General features: G+C 37.8%; 1 protein-coding gene across 1 annotated transcript; it reads left to right on the plus strand.

The window, feature by feature from the left end:
* Nucleotides 1-11,617: 11,617 nt before the first annotated feature.
* LOC139843891 (phosphatidylinositol 4-phosphate 5-kinase 6-like) lies at nt 11,618-18,308 on the plus strand. The gene is made up of 9 exons (XM_071834071.1): nt 11,618-11,960; nt 12,566-13,784; nt 14,719-14,886; nt 15,277-15,442; nt 15,875-15,991; nt 16,072-16,265; nt 16,370-16,470; nt 16,623-16,698; nt 17,897-18,308. Exons 2-9 carry the CDS (start codon nt 12,712-12,714, stop codon nt 18,177-18,179), a joined length of 2,178 nt encoding a protein of 725 aa, XP_071690172.1. The 5' UTR covers nt 11,618-11,960; nt 12,566-12,711; the 3' UTR covers nt 18,180-18,308.
* Nucleotides 18,309-18,862: the final 554 nt, after the last annotated feature.

The raw sequence follows: 18,862 nt of genomic DNA on the forward strand, positions 1-18,862 counted from the left end.
CTCTTAGCTTTGGTGGTAGAGAGTTTCTGAGTAATGCCGGGCATTCTTCACTTAGTAGAATTTTGTTAGAATCTGGTATCCTCTCCTTAGTAGAGAGAAGCCTTCGGATGTATCTCTTCTGGTTTGGAACTTTGGACATGGTGTCCAGGAATCTTCCATCGAGTTTTAATGAATCAAGCTTGGATGGTTCCTCCTGTAGCCTTCTAGGGTAGGGTACACGAACTGGAGTTGCATTAGGCAGCTTCTGAGTATATGTTGATTTGTTCTTGAGCCTAGCTGACCTCCTCCGTGGTTCTTCCTCTGAGATTATAGAATCCATTTGCTTAGCTTTCTCTATGTGGGGATTTTGGATAGTATTACTAGGTAACCTTCCTTGTGGTCGGGTTTCAAGGCGTTGTGATAACTGTCCGAGCTGCGTCTCTAGAATTTTGAGTAGAGCCAAATGATTTCTCATTAGTATCTCCATCTGGTCTTGTCTGGATGCAGTTCTCTGATTTAGTTGTTGTTGTCCTTGAATGAACTGAGTCAACTGATCATCAGTTCCGAGAGTGGGGTTGGTTACTTTTGTAATTTGGATGGTTGGGGAATTTTCCTCGACTGGCGAACCAGTGAGTGGAAGTGGTTGATCGTAGGACAATTGAGATTGTTGGGCTGGATAAGGTGAGTAGCGATAGCCAAAAGGCTGGTTGCTTCGTTGAAATTGGTTAACCCTAGGTTGTTGATTGAATCCGGGATTTGGTTGACGAGCTGAGTATTGAACGTAACAGACTGAACCGTCAAGGTTTTCGTACTCAACTTTATATTCTTCAGTGGGTTGCGGGTTGGTACAATTAACACAGGCCTGTGCTTGGTTAACCTGCTGCGGCTGCGTCTTCAATTCTCCGAGTTGTTTAGCGAGAGATTCCATCTTATCTGTGAGGGATTTGATGGCCTCCGTTTGATTGTTAAGTGCAGAGAGTGGGGAAGATGATGAAGTTGTTTCACCACTGTTCCAGTCATGAAGATGCATTGTCATGTTCTCGAGCAATTCCATGCTTCATCTGCGGTTTGGTTCATTAGATTTCCTTGAGCTGCTTCATCGATCGTCGTTCTATGATATACCGTAAGACCATTGTAGAAGGTACAGATTTGAGCTGACCGTTTTAACTGGTGATTATGGCATTTCTTCAGCAGGGTTTTGAATCGCTCCCATGCCGTGTAAAGAGATTCATCATAACTTTGTTTGAAGTTAATGATGTCATTCTTAAGTTTGGTTTGTTTAGAAGGAGAGAAATATTTGGTTAGGAATTTAGTAGCCATCTCCGTCCATGACGTGATGGAATCTTTTTCCAGTCCTTCGAACCATGTTTGAGCATGATGAGTGAGAGAATAGGGAAACAAGTATAGTCAGATTATATCTTGTCCTATCCCTGGCTGTTTGTAGGAGTTCGAAAGAGATATGAATTTATCAAGGTGAGAGTTAGGATCGTCATTCGGTAATCCATGAAACTGACAGCTGTTTTGGATGAGCTGTATGATGTGATGTTTTAACTCGAACGAGTGTCCTTGAATCTCTAGAAATCTGATCGGTCCTCCTCGACCTTCAATCGAGAGTTTGGTATTTTCTGCTAAAGTAACGCGAACGCCATTAGACTTCTGATTCGTGCTTCCTTGCGTGCTTTAGAGATTATTGTGTCTGGATCAGGTACGAATAACAACGGCCCTGGTCTAGATCGGGTTTGGGTCATACACTGGGTATGCCTTTTTGTTTTTAATTTTAAGCAGATAAACTAAATTTCCAAGATAATCTAAGGTAATTCTTATGCAATCTAAGGTAATCTTAATCTAAAGTAGTCTAATTTAAAGTAATCTAATTTAATCTAAGATAATCTAACTATCCTAAGGTTGAATATGTTTTTGGTTCTTGCTACTGATTCCCTTGTATTTCGATAACAGAGCTTCGCACGAACTATTCAACAAACCAAGTGGCCAGGCCGACTACGGAGAGGCGGGATCCTTTTGGTTCCAATATAATTGGAGACTGTTCGGAAAATCCAACAACCAAATCCGTGTATAATTGTCTTTCTTAGACACCACTAAATGCTTGTGAATAAGTTTGATAGAAAGCAGTATTATCTGATACCAGTTCCCCGGCAGCGGCGCCAAAAACTATACTTCCCCTTGATATGGCCAAAACAAGAGGTTTTATTAGTGTAGTGTCATTAGGTCGCAACACGTTTGAATCAGCCACCAAGAGGGAGGGTACTGTTTTAAATTTATATTTAGCAGGGCCTAAATCGTAATACTCCTTATTATGAGTAAGGGAAGTATGACCTAGGGTCGTATTTTTAAGATATCAGTAGAATCGAACCTATGTTTAAAGCTTAAGATAGTTATAAAGGAGTAGTGGTTACCTAATTTTGGGTTTTTCTAGTTATTAAGATAGATAAAGTAAATGCAATAAAATTCGTAATTCAGATAAGGTTAAAACAAGTTCATACTATGATATCATCAGTTATTCTGTCGAGACTATGGAATGCTGGCTCATGAATAGGTAGAGGCCTTGTATTCATTACACTGGTCCTAAACGCCCCTGTCGTAAGACATGTCACTGGGTAATGCGATAGGCTTGAAGATTCTGAATAGACAACAACGTCCCTTACCCCCGACGCCGTGCAGTCTGATTACAGGCATACACGTTCAGACGGCTCATCCAATTGAGCGACTCGGTTGGGTGACGTATTAACATTCCACAAAGGTCTAAACTTTCTTAAGCATAATAGAATACAGGGTTTACCATATTCGAGAGACGCGATGTGTTTCTATGCTTTCGTTAATGATTGGGTTTAAAAGATAGTTAGGCCCTTAAAAGAGTTCAACCATAAAGAACACCATGGCCAAGTCGAGTTGACTTTCATGAACACGTTCGGTTATCCTAACGGTCCAATCATTTATGTATTTAAATAAACAGTTCCTTAATTAACTAACAATCCCTCAAGCGGGGTGCAATGCTTGAGACCGCGTTATGGTGAAGTGTACTAATCAGCACTAACCGGGTTCCATGGCCTTACTTAGCAGAGGTACAGCTTACAACAACCGTTTGCCAGCCCAGCCCGTTTAACATGCCCGTTTGATCTGGGTGTATGGCATGTCATTTTCCATACTGGCAAGCTGTTTGGCAGCCCGTTTATCAAGCTGTTTGGCTTGCTGATTCGCTGAATCGTAACTTAATTTCTTGTCTTTCACCGTTTTCGCTCTAGAATCTTCGTTTTAGCTCCGATTCTCTTGATTCTTTTTGCACCATCTTCATAATTACTTGATCTTCAATTTTAACCGACGAAGCGGGTATTTTGCCGATAAAGTTTGAATCTTGCTTGTTTTTGGGCCTTAATACCTGGGTGAAAACGTGACTTTTTAGCGGATATCGTACACCATGATGACTAACTACTTCTTTCACATACAAATATGCTAATTCACTCAACGAACCTGTTTCAAGTGTAGCCAGAAAATGAGCACTCTTGGTCAAACGAGCAACTATTACCCAAATCATATCGCGTTTTCTCTGAGTTCTATGTAATTTTGTCACAAAATCCATCTTTATGTGCTCCCATTTCCATTCTGGTATCTGTAACGGACGTAATAAACCATATGATGTTCTGCCTTCACTTGCGCGCAAATATGACACTTTTCAACAAAAATGAGCGATGTCTATTTTCATAGTCGGCCACCAGTACACTGATTTCAAATCATGGTACATCTCATTACTGCCTAGATGTACTGTCAATCTGGATTTGTGAGCTTCAGTTATGATCAAATCCCTCAATTTTCCAAGCATAGGCACCCAAATACGGTTATTTAAAGTCTTAAGTCCACGAGTGTCATCAATTAGGTCAAATTTTCGTTTAGTCATAAGTTCAGATTTAATATGTTCATCCTCCAAAGTACAGGCTTGAACAGTTTGTAATTGATCGATCAAATCTGAAGTTATACTTAAACGCAAAAATTTTACATTCTCACCTGACTTTTTACGACTGAGCGCATCTGCTACAACATTTGCTTTACCTGGATGGTACTTGATTTTACAATCGTAGTCTTTAATCAGCTCTTGCCACCGTCTCTGACACATATTCAATTCTTTCTAAAAGAAAATATATTGCAAACTCTTGTGATCTGTATATATTACAAAATGTGTCCCATACAAATAATGTCTTCAAAGCTTCAGGACAAACACTACGGCAACCATTTCAAAATCATGTATAGAATAATTTCTTTCATGAACTTTTAACTGTCGTGAGGCGTAAGCAATCACGTTGTCTCTCTGCATCAATACACAACCCAACCCGGTGAATGATGCATCACAATAGACCACGAAGTCATCTAAACCTTCTGATAATGCTAACACTGGAGCCTGACACAATAACTGTTTCAAGGTCCGAAAAGCCTTTTCTTGATCATCGCTCCATCGAAAGGCTACGTCTTTTCGAGTCAACTTAGTCAACGGACGTGCTATTTTCGAGAAATCTCTTATGAACCTTCGGTAATAACCAGATAATCCCATAAAACTCTTAATTTCTGTTGGATTTCTTGGCGATTTTCAAATCATAACCGCATCAATCTTAGATGGATCAACTTTTATACCCTCGGCACAAATTACATGACCCAAAAACTACATCCCTCAACCAGAATTCGCACTTAGAAAATTTTGCAAATAACTGTTCCCGTTTCAACAAATTTAACACATGTCTTAAATGTTCAACGTGCTCGGCCCGTGTCTTTGAATACACCAATATGTCGTCCATAAACACAATCAAAAATTTATCTAGAAATGGACGACACACCCTATTCATCATATCATGAAGACTGCTGGCACGTCAGTTAACCCAAACGGCATGACCAAGAACTCATAATGACCATACCTAGTTCTAAACGCTGTCTTCGGGATGTCAGATTCTGCAACTCTAACCTGATGATACCCAGATCATAAATCTATTTTGGAGAAGTATGTAGCACCCAGCAACTGATTGAATAAATCATCTATTCTAGGAAGCGGGTACTTATTCTTTACTGTTCTTTTATTCAACTCCAGATAATCTATACACATACGCATGGTACCATCTTTTTTCTTAACAAATAATACCGGTGCACCCCAAGGAGAAGAACTCGGTCTAATAAACCCACGATCCAATAGCTCCTGAATTTGTGACATCATTTCACGAATTTCTGAAGGCGCTAAACGACACGGGGCTTTGGCAACTGGAGTGGATCCAGGCACCAATTCAATCTTATACTCTACTTCTCTTACCGGAGGTAACCCTCGTAACTCGTCTGAATACACTTCCGAAAACTCTGAAACTACTGGAATATCGGCTATTGCTTTCTTTTCTTTCTTACCATCTATTAGATGGGCTAGGAACGATTCACACCCTTTGGATAAAGATTTCTTGGCTTTCATCATTGGTATCAACGGAAAACTATACCCACCCCGTTCCCCTCGGCCTATAATACGGGTTCCATCAGCTAGACGAAAAGAAATCATTTTTCTATCGCACTTAATACTAGCTCTAAATAGCTAAGCCAATCCATTCCTAACACTACATCAAAACTAGGAATGAGTAACACTAAACAAGTCATAGGAAATGACTTTCCTTCAATATCCATACTAACCTCAATCACAAACGTTGTGACGGGTGTGATCTTTCCATCACCTACCTCTACTCTAACCGGTTCAGGCATCACAGTAGTAGGTAATTTCAACTTAGCACAAAAGTATAACGATATAAAAGACTTATTCGCACCACAATCAAACAATACACGAGCAGGTATTGAGTTGATTAAAAATATACCGGTGATCACATAGTCAGTTTCAGTAGCAGTCGCAACTGACATTTGAAAAGCTCTGGCCTCTGTTGTGAGAGGGTTCTTCCTCTTCTGCCCATAGACCCTCCAACTGATGCCGAACGCGCACTTGACCCTGCCCTGGAACTCACACTCTTAGATAGACAACTTACAGCACGATGCCCTGGTTGATGATGACTCCCAAACACACTTCCCAGAAATGAACACGCTTGGGACTCATGCCCGATAACACCACACCTCAAGCACCTTCTCGTTGCTTCTGAACATTAACCACTATGTATAGACTTACAAGTGTGGCACAAATTCCCTCTACCTGATCCAGACCCTGAACCACTCTATCTACTCTTACCTTTCTATCTAAACCCAAATGATTTATTTGACTTACCACTGGATTGACCACTCGTTTGACCACTCAGAGTCATCATACTCCCTGTCATCATTCCTCTTGCCGCTTTCAAATCACTTTCCACCATTCTGGCCATAACAAAGGCCTGAGACAAACTCGTTGCCATCCTCACTGACATTCTATACTCTGGCAAGATCACATTAACAAAATTGTTGAATCCTCAATGATTCATCTGGTACCCACTGAGCTACAAATATCAAATTATCCATAAACTGACCAATCACTTCATCGATTGACATCTGAGGCGTCATTTTTATTTCTAAAAACTCAGTCTTCAATCAGTTAAGGTCAAACGAAGAACAATATTGTTCACAAACTTTCCCTTAGAACTGTTCCCAAGTAATTTGATTAACATACTCCTTTAGGATACTGGACGTCAATGCATTCTGTAACATCATGTTACCAGGCCTAGCTAAAAAGACCCTTTTGACCTTGGGTATGTTTGTGTGTTATTATAATAATTATATACTTATAATTATTTGGTTGTTTAGCTGAGACCAATTTGTGACAAGGGTCACAGAACAGGTTTGTTTATTTAATTTGGACTCTGTTAGGGCCACCTAACGAGGTGAAAAAAGTTATTAGATACCTGGTAAATACCCGTGTGTGATGGGGTATTGTGTTTTACACAGATATATAAGCAAGAAATCAGCTTCTTCTCTCATTTTCTTGAAGTTTCTAAACACCCCGTACCTAACTTTTTCTCTCTTACAAACCCTAATCTCTTGATCTTGATTTGGAGCTTGAATTGTGTTTGTAATCGATTTCCTGGTGTCATTGTGAGTCTATCAAGGTAAGATTTGTATGATTTCATGTCCAAATCAGTGTTTTAATTTGGGTTTGAAGTTAGATTTTGTTAAATGTGATTTTGATGTCATAATGCTTAAATTAATGTTGTTTTGACTCAAAACTTGTGGGTTTATACTTATAAATGTTTTGTGTACAAGTTATAGTCAGTTTTGAGGTTAAAAACAGGTCCAAGATCGAGAATTGGGTGATTCTGGTTCGAAACCCGTCAGTTTCTGCTGTTGTTGCTCGATCAACACAACCGTATGGTTGCAGCTTGCAACCGCACGGGTACATTGTGCAAACGTACGGGTGTATGTGCAACTGTACGGATGCAGCAGTTTTGGTTCAACCGGGCAGTGAGTGTGCAACCGTACGGGTACATGATGTAACCGTACGAATGGACTTGCAACTGTACGGATGCATGTGCAACCGTACGGATGCAGATTAGTGTTGCATTGTTGTGTAATTTGGATGTTTTCTAGCCGTTATGCTGCCCGCGTGACTTATGATAATCAGGATGTAAATTCTGAAAATGCGTAAGTGTTAGGTGGACTTTTAGTGACACTTTTGTTACTAATTTGTTGTATTGTGCTGTTTTGTGCTAACGAACAGAAACTAACTAGATTTGCCTTATGTTCAGGTGATAATGATAAGGAAGAAGCTCAGTAATAGATTATCTGAGCTAGTTGCTGGTATTCGGTGAGTGAGAATATCACTTGGTGTAGTATAGAGTAACAAGTTGCGTTACTATGTTTATATTGTTGTTAGTTCCCATGTTTAGTAGTTATATTGTACACTTGATCACAGCTAAGGTTGCCATGCTTTTAGTAGTAATAGTTGCTTATAGCAGTAGTAATAGTTGACTGGTTTCATGTGCACTAGTTATTGTTGTTGTTGGAACCTTGATCTGTTAGGTTCAGCTCAGAGAGGTCAACCTAGTTGTGGTTTAGTCCAGTTGGCTACTGTTTGTTGAGTATAGTGCTGAACGACGCATTACCTGCATGTGGATGATTGTACTAGAGATTCAGTAGTAAGGACTATCGGTAGACTCTAGCCTGATCAGCTAGTGGTCGTGTGCCCGTACAAGCCGCCAGTCCTCTAGTTGGAGCATAGTTGCCAGTTGCGAGTTGCTAGTTGTTGTATGTTTTAAGTTGTGGTAGTTGTAGTGGTACAAGTTGGTATTGTATGCTAGACCTCTTGATAGTTCCATTCACTTAGCCTTGTGCTAACCCCTCACCTCCTCCCTTGCAGGTTTTGGATCTTAGTGCTGGTAGGGACGGGAGTCGGGTTGAAGATATGTTTGACAAGACGAACTCTGATGTCTTAACTTTTGTAATTACGTAACTAGTCGTTTAATGTAACAACTGTGATTTGTAATTAAGTAATTAACTAGATGATTTGTAATAATCATGTTTGTAATTAACTAAAGGTATTTATGTAAAATAAGTCTTCCGCTGTGATTACATAAAAAAAGGGGTGTTACACATTCCACCAAACCATAGCTCTTCCTTTTAACAATCTACTAGCATACATAACTCTCAATTCCGATTCACATTGACAAGCTTCCAAAGCCCTTTCAGCTTCCATTAACCAATTCATAGTGTCTGTAGGATCAGAACTTCCTAAATACTCTGGGGGTTTGCAATCTAAGAACTGTTTGTAAGTACATTTCTTATGGAGTTGAACAAAGGGTTGTTGGAACATCTGCATTTGGTACGGGTTCATTAACATTGGATTTTGAAAAGGAAAAGTATTTTGTGGTGGCATGTAGTACTGTTGAGGTAACTGATTTTGCCCTGGGTATTGGAATTGAGTCTGGTTCATGTTGGGTACTGTTTGGGATTGTGCTGTCAGAAATCCAGGTGGAGTATCATTATTTCTCGCAGTATTTACCAGCTCAAGCTCAATAATTCTATCATGAGCTTCTTTCAGTTTACTTTCTAACTCATGAATATAACTCTGTTGATCATCATCATCTGACTCAACACCCTCGTCTGGTGCTCTGTATGTTTCGGGGTTTGTCGGGCTAGTAGCTTTTGCATCTCTGTTAGCTATATATGTGCTACAAAACAGCTCACACAAAAGCTTAGTGGATAACTAGTTAGCTCAACACAACTAACATACACATATCCCTGCATTCACTTAGCCCCACCCACGGACATATTTGACTCCACTCAAGGATTGAGAACAAGATACACGCATGTACTTGCTATCAAACCTATGCTCTGATACCAACTTGTAACACCAACCATTTTTTTATAACACATCAGAAGTCTTACTTAATAATATCACAACATTAATTACATTAGTACAAAAGCTACTTAATTAAGTTTAACCTTCACAAATGGTGTTACGTTATTACAAACACGGTTACAATTGTCTACATCAGAGTTACTAGTCAAACATGTCTTCTACATCACGGCCCGATCCCAATAGCAGTACCTAAGACTTGCAAGAGGAGTAATGTGGGGGATTAGCGCATCGCTAAGTGAATGGAACCTATCAACAGATTAAGCTTAAGCAATCCTTCTAACAACAATCAACTAACATGCTTACAACCAACAAGCATACAAACAAAGACAATATGAGGATCGGCGGCTTGTACGTGCACACGACCCTAGCTAATTAGGCTAGAGTCTATCGATAGTCCTTTCCCGTCTAGTCTCTGCATACAGACTGCATGGTATGAACTCAACCGCCCTTGGAATGGATTACCTCACACGGACTTCAACCGCCCTAGGAATGGTTGAGAGTCCCCAGCCGCCCTAGGAATGGCTGGTGTCAAACACAGTGCACATATACAACATTTAGATCACATAGCATGCAACTATCCACCTAGCATGGCAATCACTACACTACACAAGGTAATCAGAGTAATCCACAGTAGCATGATTTGCTACTTAAACTCTATCCGAAGATAGACCCACTCACCAATTACCAGCAACGGCTCAGATTCTGACTACTGAGCTTTCTCCTTATCTTTTCCACCTGAGAATAGACATAACACAGTCAGTAATAATGTCTTGATAATAACCCGACAACAAGACAATAACACCAAATACCAACACTTAAGCACTTTAAGACTGGTCTGCCAACCGTACAAGTAACACTCTCACTCGCACGTTTGAGAACACTCAACCGTGCGGTTGACAACTTACTCGTACGTTTGGTCTATGACTGAACACCCATCAATGAATCAAATGATCCGTACGGTTCACCACACGAGTGACCAGTGACTCGTACGAGTCACATCTCAATCGTACGTATCATCTTAACCAAAACAATAGTTCTCCTTAACCACTCACTCGTACGGTTCATAACACTGTTGACCATCCCAACCGTACGAGTGAAGGGTCACTCGTGCGAGTGATGAAGAACAGTAGCCGCAACTATCTAGACGGGTTTCAACCCAAAATGCACAACATAAACATCAATACATACTGTAAATCAATTCATGCAATCATGCATTCACTATATGATAAGTCTACATCATAAATTTAATCAATAACGACATTCAATGTGTGCAAAACAAGACATGCACTTTAAAACCACCTTTTATGATCAAAATAAAGTTTGATCTAGCTTCTTAAAACCTTATCATTGGAAAATAAACCTCAAGACAATTCCAACGATAGTTTATTCATCGAAAACAGAGTTACGGTTTGAAAGTTATGCCCTTTTTAATTTTACCAAAAGCTGACAAGTGCTCAACCGCGTGGTTGAGCCCTCAAACGCGTGCTCAACCGCGTGGTTGAGCCGTCAAAAGTGTGGGAGCTGAAGAACAGCTCCAGCTCGCTGTTTTCATGTGTTTTGACCCTAAATCTTGATTTTTGCAAGTTCTAACACCAAAACCATTTCAAAAACATCATATAAACTATATAGAAGCTATTTCTAACAACAATTGAGCATAACTAAGACTTGAGATCAAGAATCAAGCACCACAATCGTACTTTTACTCAATAACATAAAAACCCATTTAACAAAGATAAGAGCAATGATTCAAGCAAGCAAACCTGGTTTAATGATTAAAAGGATGATAGAAATCAGTCCCTAAAGCTTCTTAATCCAAACTCTAACTTGAATCAATTAGGGTTTTGTGATGATAAAAGTTAGGTACGGGTCTTGTTCTTGACAAAATTGAGAAATGAATGGAAGTATTCATGTTTAGATACTTTAAGTAGGTTATAAACTCATACTCCACAACACATGAATATTTATCAGTTATTTGATATTCTTTCATACTATGTTAGGAAGTCCTAACGGAGTCCAAATTTAACAAACGATTCATTTCTATGATCATTTTCACAAACTGGTCTTAACCACATATATTTAATTAATAATAAACATATTATTAAAATAAAAACCTATTTCAAACACAAATATAAACCTAAGGGTAATTAAGTAATCTTACGTCTAACCTCGGTTTCAGTGTGTTACAGTTATCTTTACAATTTAATGCTAATCACCACAAATTACACCTCAATTTTGTTCTAACAACCCATTAACAACCTTACAACCAGTTGTATTAGCTAATGAAACGTGCTCCAGCTTAACCACCTTGTTTCTTCATATTTCGGTGCATTTCTGAGCCGTTGTGATCTTCTAACATTAGGCTCCTCTTGATCTGTTGGGTCTACTTCATTTGGCCTAATAGGCCTATCATTTATCATTTGTTGTTAAGTCGTCACAAATGAATGTTTAAAAGTTCTGTATTAATTACCGAACCATTCAGAAGAGATAAACACATACTAATTTGGACAAGAAAAAAAAGGTTACCATGGTAGAAGATTCAGTTACTCATGGTTCCTTCACGGGTCGAGATAAGGATGATGGAAAGTTGAAAAGGGGTTCTTCGGGTGTTGGACGAGGTTTTCTGGAATCGATTCTCGGTCCTTCTCCGGTTGAAGGAATACTCGTAGCTTCACGGGTCGTAAGTGTTAGTTTTTGTTAACGTGGGTTTGCTCTTTTATGCTTACCGTTTGATAGGCTTGTGTTTTGTCGACTTCTAGATGTGTAGGTCTTCATTGTAATCTCTTGTTTGTTTTGCTTGCTTGTTTCGGCCCGCTTTTGGTTAGGTTCTTGAGTTGTTTAGCTGTTTAGTTGTGTGGCATTTTGGCATTGTTCTTGTATCATTTTATCGGGTTTTCATGTATAAGTTTTCATTTTTTAAAAAGGAAAAAAAAAAACTAATTTTACTTAACTTGTGGCACTAATTTTAATTGCTGTCAAAATCTTTAAACTTGTGATCCTTCCAACTGTTGGGTTCGCAAGTTGTTTGCGGAGCGAATACCGGAATCCAATGATCATTGTCTTTCTTCATTCATTCAATCTTTCCCCGCATTCATTCAAACATTATGTTACTTTTTTAATAAAAAATTTATCGGCTTTCATTTACAGAATTTTTATTTTTTATTTTTTTATTTTAACATATCAATCATAACTTGATTTGCTACCTTTCATATTTTGAAATGTTTGTACAATTTGAGGTTCATTTCTGTTGTCAGAAGAATTTATTTATCATATTCTTTTGAATAGGGTACGCACACCAGATGTTTGTTGAATTGCCTCGGAGAGTTACATTGATGATACACGGAGAGTTTGATCTTGGTTGATACATATTACATTAATTAATTAATTAGTTAGTGTTTTATTTATAAATAGATATAGTCATTGAGATAATAATGAGCAAAACTCTGGTTGGCATTTTGAAGACATTAGAAACAAAGATAAAGAAATCGAAAACATTTGCAAAGAAAAGGGCTATCAGCATTTTTACAACAATGTCTGTCGCCCACGTGGATGACGAGTTTGTTAACGATAGCGACGTTTACCATACGGAGAAGATATTCTCGAATGGTGAAATTTATATCGGTGAATGGGCTATAGACAATCCTCATGGCAATGGCAAGTATTTATGGTCAGATGGTTGTATGTATTTTGGTGAATGGCATTATGGTAAGATTTATGGTGAAGGTAAATTTAGTTGGCCATCAGGTGCTACTTATGAAGGTCAATTTAAATATGGTGGTTATATGGATGGCGAGGGTACATTTATGGGATCGTTAAATGATACGTATAAAGGTAATTGGGTTATGAATAGAAAACAAGGAAAAGGGAGTCAAAGTTACACGAATGGTGATCATTATGAAGGGGAATGGAAAAAAGGGTGTCAAGATGGGCAAGGGAGGTATCATTGGAATATGGGTCATCAGTATGTTGGCCAATGGAGAAATGGGAAAATGAATGGGAATGGAACGATGATTTGGGCGAATGGGAATCGGTATGACGGGTGTTGGGAAGATGGGTTACCGAAAGGAAACGGTACTTTTCATTGGCAAGATGGGAGTTTTTACGCAGGTGTTTGGAGTCGAGATCAAAAAGAGCAAACGGGCAAGTTTTATCCGTCAACTTCGTTAGATCCTAATGATGATTGTGATCCACATCAGTTGTTTATGGTTGAGATGGGTGATTGTTTGATCTCTGAAGGTGAAAGTATAACTATTTTTCCTTCGGATAAGGTGTTTGTTTGGGTTAATGGTGATGAAAATAAGCGGCCACCAAGGATTAAATCTAGGGGTATAAGTATGTCGGTTGATAGAAAGCTAAGTAGTGGTGATAAATTGAGTACAGATGGAAATGGATTACATGGTAGGCCGCTTAAGATTAAGATGCAGCCTGCAAAGAGACAAGGTGTGACAATCTGCAAAGGCCATAAGAATTATGAGCTTATGCTTAACTTACAACTTGGTATAAGGTATATAATTAATTGGATAATATGATCCTTATAACAATATGTTTATGTTTTGTTTTAGATGTTCGTTACTTGTAGATGCTAATCTATTCGTGATTTGAAGCTATTAACACTAATTTCTCTAAGAATGAATGCATCGTCCTGATGAATTAAAGGCTTTTTGAAGACTTGTTTCCTGATCTATAAATGGTTTTTTGTTTGGCAAGTTCTATGAAAGACAGAAAAGTACTATTTTAACCTTCGGTATGATTTAGCGTTAAATGGAACGTGACTTTTTGTTTGATTGAATTAATCAATTTATACCAAATGAAGTGTTAAATGACATATTGAATAAAGGGTTGTTTCTTGACAAAATTTTCATATTCTTTCAAATAAGCTCTGTATAAAATGGTTTTGTCATGAAGAGGTATGCTTTAAACAATGAACATGGTGCCTCAATATAGGATAGTTACTATAAGAGTGTTTTTGGTGTATGATTAACGGTCCCCCTATTCATTCAAGATCAAGATAGAACATGAAAAGGGACTAAAGTTACACAAGTCATCAATGAAATATTGAATATAGGAATGCATTGTTGTTAAACCGATCTTTGTCATGGGTGCCTTGATAAATAGTACACTTGTTTTTCATAATATAAATTAATTGTACTTAAGTTATAAGACTATTCTTAAGATATAAGAATAGTTATTATATACTTGTATGCATTAAGTTATAAGACTATTCTTTGAGACCCTTTATAACAATAATCAGATTGAATGCTTATAGAAATTACATCCATAATGTAAGATTTTCCACCACTTGATTTTTGCTTTCCATATAAAGGAACAAAAGTTCAGCCTAGTCTTCTCAAATTTTGTTTCTCACAAATTCTTTTAATCGTAAATAATTATGATGGTAAATTATATATGTGTGCGATTAATTAATGGTGCAACTTCAGACACTCTGTAGGGAGGCCTGCTCCAACGAAATCTCTTAAATTGAAGCCTACAGCTTTTGATACTCAGCAAAAGTTATGGACCAAATTTCCTCCCGAGGGATCCAAACATACGCCACCTCACCAGTCGTGCGAATTTAAATGGAAGGATTACTGCCCTTTGGTTTTTAGGTTAGCTGCTTAACGTTGTTACATGAGACATCACTTTCAGGTAGCGGTAGCAAAATGTGTGGTGTAGGCAGTAGGTAACAGGTCAAATTACATCGTTTGTACGGGTCAGGTTGGCGTAGAACACTTATTCGCAAGAGGTTTCTTTCTTTTTTTTTTCATTAATAATATAATTTTTCAAAAATAAATGCTAAAGCTTATAAAACTATTTGTTGACCCGTTTGGCCTGTTACAGATAAAACATAACCTGAATCGACCCATTTAAACATATATGGGCAGAAATTGCTACCTCGTTTTTATTACTGCTCTAAAATGCCTTGATTTTCAATCACAATTTTGTGGTCCCTTAGGATATTCTTTAATTATCACTCGTATGCTTTGAAATGGTTTCAGGACACTTAGGAAACTATTTAATGTGGATCCAGCAGATTACATGTTATCAATATGTGGAAACGATGCTCTTCGAGAGCTTTCTTCTCCTGGTAAAAGTGGAAGCTTTTTTTATTTGACCCATGACGACAAGTACATGATCAAAACGATGAAGAAATCAGAAGTTAAAGTGAGTCACCTAATCTAGGTTTATATGGTTCATACTTAAAAGACCAAATTACACGGACAGTCCAAGTGGTTTATACCAAATTTCTTGGATAGTAAAAAAAAAAAAAAAAAAAAAAAAAAAAAGAATTTAAAAATTGATCTAAATCATCCCTGCATATTGCACGGATATTCCAAATCACTAACGTCGTTAATTTTTTCTGTAGAAATTTGGCATGTGCGATGCATGCCAAATAAACAACATGCCAAATTTTAAACGGAAAAAATTAATGACGTTAGTGATTTGGGCTATCTGTGTGCAAACCACAGGGATGATTTAGAAAAAAAAAAAAAAAAAATTGTATTTTGACTATCCTAGAAATTTGGTACAAACCGCATGAGCTATGCGTGAAATTTTGTCTACTTAAAAACTTAACGTAAACGAATATTACCGCAGGTTCTAAAAAGGATGCTTCCAGCATATTTTGAGCATGTGAAATCGTTTGAGAACACCTTGGTTACTAAATTTTTTGGACTCCATTGTGTGAAGTTGAGCGGGCCTATCCAAAAGAAGGTATGCATTTGGAGAATTTGTTTCAGTGGTCAGTGATCAATGATCAATGACCTTCTTATAGTTTTGGATTCGTGAGCCAGGTTCGGTTTGTTATAATGGGAAATTTGCTACGTACCGAAGTACCGATTCACAGACGATATGACTTGAAAGGGTCTTCTCATGGTCGAATAACAGATAAACCCGAAAATGAGATAGATGCAAACACCACCCTCAAGGATCTTGATCTAAAGTTTATTTTCCGGTTGCATAAAGATTGGTTTCAGGAGTTTTGCAGGTACATACATTGCATTTTATTTTTTTATTTTTTTTACTTTTAACAAGTTGTTAGTTGAAGTTGTTAGTATTCATTTGTGCTACGGTTGTTTGTACTTGAGGCAGCCAAGTGAACAAAGATTGCGACTTCCTTGAACAAGAAAGAATTATGGACTACAGTCTTTTAGTTGGTATTAGCTTTCAAGAATTCAGTAGCGCTGCTGATGGTAAAGCATACTGATTTCCTCCCTCTTTTATACACGTAGATAGAATTTAGTTTTATTTTATATATTTATTTTTTAAAAGCAAATACACGTAGATAGATACATCTACTTTTGCAAATAAATGAGCGGGAATCATTCTCGGTTTTTCTTTTTAGGCAAATCGGAACATGATAGTACGGGAGAAACTCCTAGAGTTTCAACTGATGGGGATGCTCCTCTGAATCCTGCACGGTAAGTAAAGTTGTTAAAATTTGATAAAAGTACCTAACACTCTTTGGGACAACTTGAAACACTTTGCATTCCAAAATATTTCCAGTTTTTTTGTAAGGGATTGGTGTGTCAAATGATTACCAAAGTTATATCATATCAATGGTAAACTAATTTTAGTTCACAATGACATATGAAAGTTTATGCATCGAAAATACATTTTGGAACCTTTTCTTATGGGTGATAATATGTACACCACCAAAATAATTCGTACAACAATAAACATGTATTATAATGTTGTAATGTACGACCTTCTAAAGCAGTTTTAGTGGTGTATGGATAAATTTGGTGGTGTACGGATCACTGCTCTTTCCTCATTTGCCTTAGCTCTTTAAATTTTCTCGTAACTAGGGGTGTGTATAATACAGAACCGGACCAAACTAGTTCGGTTCGGTTCGGTTCATTCCCGAGTCCCAATTTATAGCAGAAAGTCTGATTGAGCACTGGTTCGTTCGGTTCGGTTTGGTTATTTTCTGGTTCGGTCCGAACCGAAGACCAAAAGTCTGGCAAAATGTGGACCAAGGACCGGGCCGAAATAGCTCTGTTCGGTTCCTCACTATCGATTTGGTTCCTCGGTTTTTCTAGCAATATGCACACCCCTACTCATAACTGATAAAATCTAACAAATCAATTTGTGGGTCGAAGTTACCACCTCTAATCTGAAGAAGGTTACTCTATCATATAAAATATCATTTAAATAACCCCTTGACTTGCATATTAATCTCATCCACCATCACCTTTTAAAGCTTTGCTACTTCAACAATTTAGATACATATATGGTAGTTGCTAAGGTTCTCATAACTTATTTACTTATGATGTACGAATTGGTCTATTCTGGTTATTTTTTTTTATCATAAGTGTCTAATGGCAGTGTCGCCAAAAAAGAAAAATGTTTTGGGCCAACTTGACCTCACCCCTATAGATGTATTTGTACTCATCCGACGCCTATTACCAGCCCGCCCATTTTACCACCTCTCAAATTACTTAATTGTGTTATATCATTCAATATTCTGTTCACGTTCTTAATCACTTATTTTTACTATCTAAAACTACACATCTACCTCCCTTTGACTACTTGTTCCATTACTAAACTTTTTATTGTCGTTCTAAGTATCTTTATCTATTATTCTATGCTCAATCTTGAACGGCTACAATTTTTTAGGTGGGCAGCTGTACGATTAGGCTTTAACATGCCATCGAGAGTTGAATTCACAATAAGAAGTAATGAAACTCAGCTAGTTGGTGAACCAACAGGAGAATTCAGTGATGTCATACTCTTCTTCGGTATAATAGATATATTACAAGATTATGACATAAGTAAGAAGCTTGAACATGCATATAAATCATTTCATTACGACTCTACTTCAATATCCGCTGTTGACCCCAGATTGTATTCTAAACGATTTAAGGATTTTATATTTAGAGTTTTCGCAGATGACAGCTAAAAGTGTTATATAGGATTCAGCTAATGCATGTTTATAAGCTGAAGAGCCTAGCTATGAGTGTCAAATGTGCAGTCGATTAAACATGATATACAAGTTTTGACGCATAATTGTAACTTGAGTTGTAGACTAGATAGCTTTTAAGATTACTGAAGATCTATAATCTATTTTACATAAAAATGGTGTTAGGAGATCAATATGTTGGTTTATATTGGTCTTCGATGTACGGCATTTTATAAAATTAGTACTTTTTTGGCAAAAAAAAAAAAAAACGAAAACTTTATAACGATTCTTTGTCTCGGAAAGAGAAAAGAAAACAGAGAAACACCAAGAAAAACACGGACGAGGCTCGAAAGCTTGAAAGAGTCCCCACAAACAAAACCGATCTGCCTAAAGCTAACTATCTAATTACCGCCGATGTTGTTGTTGTCGACTCAACGTCCGCATTAGCCTTGAACGAAAGGTCGACTCGATACTAATCCCGTCACCGGTAGACTCCAAACCACCATTCCTATACTCGTAAAAAAACTCCATTTTTCTAACACACGACCCGACCCCGAACCCACATAAGACCACCTACAATCCCCGTCTTTTTGAGTGTCTTTAAAGGTTTTTTGAATCGCAACCCCCACGTCGTCATCATCACTGCAATCCTATAAACAAAATGAGCTATCCGTCACGATCTT

The sequence above is a fragment of the Rutidosis leptorrhynchoides genome, chromosome 4 (assembly GCF_046630445.1).
Source record: "Rutidosis leptorrhynchoides isolate AG116_Rl617_1_P2 chromosome 4, CSIRO_AGI_Rlap_v1, whole genome shotgun sequence".
Lineage (NCBI taxonomy): Eukaryota > Viridiplantae > Streptophyta > Magnoliopsida > Asterales > Asteraceae > Rutidosis > Rutidosis leptorrhynchoides.